Source organism: Lactuca saligna, chromosome 3 (assembly GCF_052625555.1).
Source record: "Lactuca saligna cultivar CGN05327 chromosome 3, ASM5262555v1, whole genome shotgun sequence".
Lineage (NCBI taxonomy): Eukaryota > Viridiplantae > Streptophyta > Magnoliopsida > Asterales > Asteraceae > Lactuca > Lactuca saligna.
The window spans coordinates 132,847,055-132,856,115 of NC_136419.1; the positions used below are offsets into that span (position 1 = coordinate 132,847,055).

The 9,061-nt window shown below is 29.8% G+C and overlaps 1 protein-coding gene across 1 annotated transcript; it reads right to left on the minus strand.

The window, feature by feature from the left end:
- Positions 1-302: 302 nt before the first annotated feature.
- On the minus strand, positions 303-5,219 carry LOC145037258 (Transducin/WD40 repeat-like superfamily protein). Its single transcript, XM_078985880.1, has 15 exons — positions 5,025-5,219; positions 4,763-4,875; positions 4,496-4,604; positions 4,349-4,413; positions 4,203-4,241; positions 4,022-4,118; positions 3,829-3,916; positions 3,645-3,708; positions 3,469-3,545; positions 3,280-3,361; positions 2,916-2,992; positions 2,447-2,531; positions 2,222-2,358; positions 2,060-2,108; positions 303-938 (listed from the first exon to the last, which is right to left on the minus strand). The coding sequence occupies exons 1-15, from the start codon at positions 5,089-5,091 to the stop codon at positions 549-551; spliced, it is 1,539 nt and encodes a 512-aa protein (XP_078842006.1). The 5' UTR covers positions 5,092-5,219; the 3' UTR covers positions 303-548.
- Positions 5,220-9,061: the final 3,842 nt, after the last annotated feature.

Sequence of the window (9,061 nt, forward strand, 5' to 3'; positions counted from 1 at the left end):
CATACCTACACATAAAAATACACACCTAGACATAACTTAATTGGCTTAAAGAATGAAACAAGAATACTAAATATTACCATAAATTAATTAAAGAAAGACAAAGGAGAAATAAAATCAACCCCATCACTGATGGGGATGGTGTGGTGCATGGGGCTGATAAGGTTGCTAATATTACCACCATCGCCCACACTAAAATTGCGATTGAATTTTTCAACATTTGTATACCACAATTTATGAAACCTTAACATTGTGTATAAATTTCCCAATAATAATTATTCTATAAAACTCATGACACCATAAAACAAAATCAAAATCAAAGCTGTATTTCTGATTTTCCTTCCCCCAATTCACAACATCTCTACATTCAAAACAGAAACCTTCAAACTAAAACAACCAAATCTTCACCTTTTCTACTCCATAATCTCCTCAGACACCATTAATCAAGGGGAAACAAAACAAATAAATATATATATGTCAACAATCCGAAACTAATCTTTATTTATTTCTTACAATAATCTCCATATCGATCGATGACAAGAAACTGTACCCTACGAATGCGCCATGAAATAATCCAAAATCGTCTTTCGTTTCAAAGAAGGCGGAGGATTCAAAACAGAAGACGGACTTCCGAAACTCGGATCCGGTGATTTCTCGCATGTTTCATCGATATACAAATTCAAATTCAAATTCAAATTCGAATCCGAATTCAAATTCAGATTGGATGACTGTTTTTTGATGGATTCGGGAGTTCTGATTTCCGCCATTGATGTTTCTAGCGGTGGATCGAGTAAAGGTTGAGGTGCGGTTACGGATCCTTTTTCTTCTTCTTCGAAAAGTTTTCGTCGTTTCATCTTCGGAATTGTGAATTCTCGTTTTCGGATCGATGAGGGAGATCGGGTATTTGAATAGCAGGTGTTGTTGATGTTCCATAGTCGGACCTGAAATATGATTCATGAGATTGGAAAACCCTAAAATGTTTGAAGGAAGATTTTTTGATTTTGTTCATTTTAGATCATTACAAAATCTTGTGAGGATTTTTTTTGATGCAGTGGGTTGGTTTTTTTAGGATTAAGTACAACATATATTTCATGTTTTTATTTATTATATAAAATCTACTCCATTAAGCGATTTTCATTTGCTAAAACTGGATAGTGTTTGAGATAAAATGTTGTGATAAAAGATTTTAAAAATCAAACAATATAATTTTTAGGTAGATTTAGCGTTTTGTCTATTTGAGATCATTGTAAATTACAAAAGTCAAAAACTTTGTTACCAGATATTTTATTGCAATGTGAGTTTAAATACAAAAAAAATAAAAGGTTAATCTCAAAATAAAAAATAAAAAAAAATAAAAAAAACCTTAAATTTTATATTTTTTTCAAATTAGTCTCAAATTTATTTTTTGACAAAAAAGGACCTTGTATTTTTTTGACAATTTTAATCATTTTTCCAAAAAAAGAGGTTTATGAAAAAAAGTCCTATTATTTTGAAAAAAAATTAATAAAGTCATAATTTTTTAACATAAAAATCCTAATTTTTTTATATTTTGTCCAAATCAACAAAAAGTTATTATTTTTATTTTAACAGAAAATGACAGATCTTCATTTAAAATTAATTAATCAAACATTTCTATTCAAAAAATAAAACTTTAGAACTTTATCCAAAAAAAAAAAAAAAATCCCAAAATATTCAGACTTTCCTGCATAAAAGTCAAAAAAATTATAAAATGTTAGGGTTTTTTTTTCAAAAAAAAAACTAAAAAAATTTGAGGTTTAATATGGAAAAAACACAAAATGCAATGATTTTTTTAGATTAACCCAAAAATAAAAGTGGGGAAAAAATGTTATAATAGAAAGAACTAAAAGTAAAATGTTATAACACCATATTAAATAAAAGCACATTGCTACTTCCTTTTTAAATATTTAACTGTAATCAAATAAATAACTACGTGTTCAGAAATCAAAAAAGTAAGAAGTAAAACACATTACTTCAACATTTATGAAAAAAAATTAAAAAAATAATAATTTTACTTCATTGATCAGTAACTAGTAAAACTCACCACAGAATCATCAGCAGAGGTTGCTATTTTACCTATCTCAGATGAGCACCTACAAACGAATTAAAAAAAAATCAAAAAGTAAGTTAAGTTTATATATTTCAAAAACTGTTATTTTCTTTTTTTATTAATTATAAATTTATAATTTAAATATTTACTACATACCAATCTACTGCAGTTACTTCTCCATTATGGCCTTTAAGCATAACAGGATCAGCTGTATGATTATTGACCTGCCATACATATGCATTTCCATCACTGGATCCACTAAGGATATGCCCTGCATCTGGACTTAATTTTGACTGCATATTTTCACATTTAAAAAAAAAACAATTAATTATTTCATTATTTTAAATTATAATAATAATAATATTGGAAATAGAATTTTACCTTAACAAAAAATGTACTGATGTCACACCCTTTGAAGGTTTTAATAGGCCCCTTCTCTAGTCTAAGTACATTCAAGAGATATATCCTGTTGAAAAAACATTAAAAATATTTAAGATTAATTTCATAAAAGACCTTATATTTTGTGTTTTTTTTCTAAAAAAAACCCTCAACTTTGTTTTTTTGTGGAAATAGCCCTCAAACTTCAAACTGTTTCTAAATAAATCATTGATTTTTTTAGTTTTTATAGAAAGAAACCTCACATTTTTTTTTGGAAAAATGACTGCAAGGGTAAGATTGGAAAAATGGGAAAAAAAATGGATGATCTTTTTTCAAGAATAGAATAAAGATGAGGTTTAAATGGGAAATAACACAAAAGATTAACCCAAATATTTATGTTGAAGCTAAAAAAAGGAATGAAATTATTTGAAAGGGTAAAGGGTAAAATGGTCAAAAGGTTTTAAAAGTGTACCTGCTGTCCATGCATGAAGCTGAAATATACACTCCGTTTAAATCTTGGGAGAGGCTAGATATGCCATATGATCTTACCTGAAAGAAAATTAAATATATCATGTAATTGTAATTATTTAATTAATCACTTTATTATTTGTAGTAATAATTAAATAATGTAATTCAATTAATTAATTTTTATAGCATCCTATTTTTAGTTTTTTTCTATAAGGAAATGAAAAATCTACATATATTGTTATTATCAAGATACAAATAAACAATAGTACATTGCTATTTCTTGTAACCCAAAACTTTTTTTATAAAAAAAAAATGAAAATCTATCAGTTTTAAAATAAATTAACGAAATTTTCAACATCAAGACATACCCATTTCTGTTTTGTTCTATCATGAACACTGGTCTGAGTAAATGGACTTGTAAGGTTCCTTGTATCCCAAAACTTTATAGCACTACAAAAAAGTAACATTTCAATGATTAAAAAATAACCAAAATTGAAATCATCATTCACAAATATGCAACTAAATTTCTAAATAAATTATAGTAGAATCTTGCATACCTATCTGCAGCTCCAGCAGTAGCAATAGTGACCTCATCTTTCAGATATAAAACTGAAGTTATGCTTATAGCAGCAGCCTATAGTAAACAAAAACTTATTTTAGAATTTGAATTTGAGAGTATATGAGAATGTCAATGAGATTAAAAATTAAAAATGTCTTGAAAGTTGAAACTAACCTTTCCATGTCTACCCCTGGTTTTTAGATTTGGACTATGTGCCCCTTTAACAATGTCAGTTGGCCTAAAAAGATATGATATTGGTAAATAGTCAAATCATTATGTCAACAGTCTGATGCATGTCAAATGCATGTCAAACACAGTACAAAACAATCTGTAAGTACAAGGCTAGTGGGGAACTTACGAAGTGGAGAAATGGGATCGCCTACGTTTAGAGTTTCTTAAGTCCCATAAAGCAAAGGAACCATCTCTTGAACCAGATACAATGATATCTGGACACAATTTAATGATTTAGGTTAGAAAAGTTGGTATATTTTTAGGAGGAAACACAAGTGAGAAGATGATCATAACTCAAATCTCATATCTTATAAGAATACCTTCATTAACAGGGTGAGCACTGATTGATTTTACACTTCCAGTGTGTCCAATCAGTCCTCCAATGCATTTTTGTTCTTGAGTATCCCATAGTTTTATCTGTGTAAATGCCACAACAAATCATTTAGTTTGGTGTGATGTGATGTAAATTATAATGTAGAAAACTTAGTAATAGTTGCTTACACTATGATCACCACAAGCTGTTAATAAATGTGTATCCTCCTGCAAAGATTTAATCCAGAGACACAAATTTACATTTTGGCTACTGTATTACTAAATTAAAATGATCTGAAAGGAGTGGCTATGTGAATGATTATAACTTTGTGTACCTTTATCCAACATACATCAAAGATAGCATTATCGTGAGCAAGCCACTCAGATACCCTAGCTTTATCTGCCAGAAATTAAAGTTTTTAAACTAAATTGTAGCAGAAGAGGTGAAAATTATGTAATATATTTGGTAAATGGATATTCACCTGCGTTTGCTTCGTGTGTTGCTGAAGAAGGGAAATTCAAGCGAGTGTTGTATAAGCTAACGTATCCATCTTCACCGGTAACAGCAACAATATGAGCGTTTCTGCTTGTCTGTGAATTTTGTTTCCATAAATTTTGGTTAATTAGATTCGCCGCTAGCAATGAGAAACTTATTTCGGAAAACTAGGGTTGCACGATCGATTCCTCTAGAAAATCTAATATACAGCTACGCAAATCAAAATCATATCATACTGTGAGTGAAATTAAACCTTGCAAAATGATAAAGCCATTGGAGGAGTAGCACTGTCATCGTGTACAAACTCAAAAGCTCCGATTTCACTAAATTGGGAGGAATCGTCAGCGAAACGCGGTCGTTTTCGTACTGTAGACAACACAATGAATATAATCAATTACTTCGTAATAGCTACAATAAGTCTAGATCTGTAAACGAATAACTCAGATGCAAAATGTTGGATGAATTTTGAGATGAATGCAGTATGAATGAAAAAAAATTGGAACCAGAAAAGCTACCTCTGAAGCCATTGAGCTCTCTGGAGCTGATGTCTTTGAAGATCGGTCGACATGTAGAGCTCTCCATTTGCAAACGCCTGTATTTTTGTTCGAAAAATGGAATGAAGAATTGAGAGATTTAGAAGTATTTAGTTGAAATTTTAGGTTTTCGCGGGTTGTGGGAGGAGGAAGTCCGACAGCGGGAAAAGTTTTGAAATTCTTTTGGGTTCCCGGCGTTGAACCTGGCGGTATTTTTTCCGTTTTCAAATTAGAATTAAATTGACAAAATTACATAAATAGTCCCTTTGGTTTTTTAGATTGTTGGTTTTTATCTCTAACTTTTTAAATATTCTTCATATTTCTTTTATTTTTTATTTGATTTATATAAATACTAAAGCAATAGGGCATAACATACCCCTACCATATACATACACTTATACCCACCTCAATGTTATACATTTAATTTTTACATAATCACCGGGATCCATACCGCAACATATATGGTTTCACAATGTTTGTTGTTTCGCATGCTATTGATGCTATTATGTAGAGTCATTTATATGCTTCCATGAACTCTAATTGTAATAACTATGAAATAATAGCCTTGAATCCCCTAAACTATTGTCTCCATTGGCTTATTGTGATTTGATTTCTTACATTATAAAGTAAATCACTATATGAGAAATAGCACTAATTGATGTGATTCCATCATCATAATCATATGAAAAGAAAATTGATTTATGTATCATGTGGTGATAGAGGAAACCAAATAAGACCATAGTAACATATCTAATACAATTTGGTGAAGGTGGTTCGGACGAATCAGAAGAATGTATCTTGTGATTAAACTTTCTCCTAATTTTTTACTTAACATCAAGATTACCACAAAATCTGCAAGACCATGTGCGAAGCCTAACTTACGCACCCTTTTGGATTCAACAAACAACAAAAGAGCCACAACCATCGTCATGCACACACCTCTCATAAAACAATTAACCACGCTTCTAACAAAAGTCGAGGGACAAGAGATTAGCCCCAATCGATGGTGAAGGCGAAGAACCTACCATGGTCAAGGACTCAAGGTGGAGTTCTACAAAAGTTATTGTCTTAGTTTTATTTCTTTGGCATGAAGTAAGAGGTGTTATATCATCCCATTGCACCATGTGGTCGGTGTACAACAAAACTTACAAACTTTTTATGACTTGTCATTGCTACATCATCAACCAGAAAGGTCTATAGGAAAGTTTTTTCATATGTGACATAACAATATAGTTGCATTATTATATTTTTATTTTTTTACAAATTGTTAATTATAATTGGTTGAATATATATCCATACTCCATAGTAGTTGAAAAAATTCAATGAGATATATGTTAATTATAAAGCTTTGTTAAAATAGTTTTTGGTAAAAGAACTTCCACGAAAAAAAAATTAAAAAAAATCATAGCTTTTATATATATATATATATATATATATATATATATATATATATATATATATATATATATATATATATATATATATATATATATATATATATATATATATATATATAAACTAATATTTTTGATTTCGCACTTTTAAAATAACTTTGCACACACTTTGTACAATAAGTAATTCTTTTATAACAGATGCTACAAAAATGATAGTTTATGTTTACGATACAACTATCCCATATTTTGACATTTTTGTAATTCTCATATCTAATATCGGATTGAAATTATTTTACATAAATATATATTTAGTCAATTTATCCATGTTTTAAATTAATTAAACATAGAGAATATTGATATATTTTAAACCAAATACTGGTATAAGAATATTGATTACATAATTACATAACGATATACTCCTATTTTTTTCCTTAAGAATTTTATGTGAATATAAATAAAATAAAAAAATGCAAATTGTTGAAATTTGAAAATATATTCCAAGTTTCTAACACATTTAAAAAAAATTAAAATGTTTAATTTGACATTAACTTGTAAAAATCATCATTTAATAATTAAATTACATAAAAATGTTATAAATAAGACCTTTGATGACCGTTTTGCATAAATACAGAGAAAATTGGTAATTGTGGTTTGACATTTCTTTTTACAAACAAAAAACACTGCAATCGTGTGTTATACAGCACGAGTAAAGTTGCATTTTTAAGTGGATGTGGATAAATTTTCAAAAGTAAAACTTACATATTTTGTCAACGGTTCAAAGCATATATAGTTGTGACTAGCCCAATGTTAACAGATCGGGGTCTAAATGTGCTTTTTTAGTGATGTTGTGTGTGTATTTATGGATCCTATGTTCAATCTGAATTTTTTAGTGTCTAAAATCAAGCAAAATATGTTCCAAGAAAAAAAAATCAAGTAATCAAAAGGATACACACAAGGGCCAATAAAATCACTACGACTGATAAGGAACTATATAAATTTATATCTATTTGTTTAAAAACAATAATCGATCGTCCATTAGTGCTCATAAAAGGACCAAGATTGAGAATCTATTGAACCATACATTTTGAATAAGCAAGGGACAATAAAGCTCATGGTTTATACGAATCGCAAACATTATTAAATGTAGATCAAACACATATCAACAATCAGCTTCTCTTTTGGTAAATGAAATCAAGAACGAAAACGAATACCATACCTGTCGCTATCACGTTCGAAAAGACAAGAAAGTGCGGCGGATACTACAAGAAGAGAGGTCGTAAAATGTGAAATGGTTGGCCTCTAGGGAATTTTTTGGTTTTATATCATTAGCGTTGGAGGGTACATTGGTAAATTTGAAAGTATTAAGAAAACACCTGAATATCTGGAAATGTGTATTGATGTGTCTCCTTGACCATATACATTTCAAGATACTCATTTATTTTCTTAATGATACTTTCAAATTTACCAATGTAGACTTCAACAATAACGCTATTATATATATATATATATATATATATATATATATATATATATATATATATATATATATATATATATATATATCCGCCAACCATTTCAAAAGCTTTTGTTCTTTGTAATATCCGCCTCATTCTCTTAAAGTGGCGGAGGCAGCCACTTCAAGTGGGGTGCATGGCCCCACTTGGAGGTGGGTCCCACCACATTTAGTACTATAAAATCTTTAGAAAATCTTATTTTTACTAGAAAGCTCCTCTTAAGCCCCCACTTTTACATTAAATACCCCCTATTGATAATTTTTTTTTGAAAATAAACCAAATTTTTAAAAAATTTCACAATTTTATACTTGTATGTATTTTTTTTTATCAATAATGGACCTCGGTTAGATTTCGTTCTTGATCTGTCACTACTCTCTTACCTTATTGATTGCAATAATTATGGTAACCCTTTTTGTTCATGTTTTAATTTACCAAATGTTGACCACATTTGCTTGCTTAGAAATCAAATATCCTTCTATCTTTTCTTCATATTCATCATTATATCTATTAGATCGAGATAAATATTAAAATCAAGAGAGAAGATTAAGAAATATAATTAATGATATCTACATGTCATGATCTTATATGAAGATAATGATAAATACTAAGAAAATGTCAGGGGCTATACAATTCTTTTTATTCGTATAAAACAAGCTTTTTATATAGTTATCATGCTTACCATTCATTTTGTTTATGGCCTTTGTTCCATATTTGTATTTAACATCCAAAGCGGAAAATCATAGCTTACTTTGTAACGACCCGTTCCCGGTATGTTAATTTATTAGTAATTGTTTTAAAGATTTGCAAGAGGGACTCGGCGAGTTCATAGCCTGACTCGCCGAGTAGGGTTGCGACTTCGAGCACGTGTTAGCTGGAGACTCGGCGAGTCCATATCCCGGACTTGGCGAGTCCATCCGTCTGGGTGAAACCCTAAATCCCCGGGTTGCCCACTATTTAAGTCACCTTATAGCCCCATTCTTTCCTCCTTCACCCTGAGAACACTGTGAGAAAAACCCTAGTTCATCCTTGAGAGTTTATAAGTGATTTTGTGTGATTTGTGAAGGCTTGAAGAAGGAGAAGAAGAAAGGAGCAAGGAGAAGAAGAGTTGTGC

Bases quoted from the DNA above. Each gene is read 5' to 3' on its own strand.
- LOC145037258 (XM_078985880.1), bottom strand. From the start codon at position 5,091: ATGGAGAGCTCTACATGTCGACCGATCTTCAAAGACATCAGCTCCAGA. The intron at 4,242-4,348 runs GTACACAAAGTT...AAATCTTTGCAG, and splicing joins TTGATGTATGTTGGATAAAG to GAGGATACACATTTATTAAC. The intron at 3,546-3,644 runs GTTAGTTTCAAC...TGTTTACTATAG, and splicing joins CCAGGGGTAGACATGGAAAG to GCTGCTGCTATAAGCATAAC.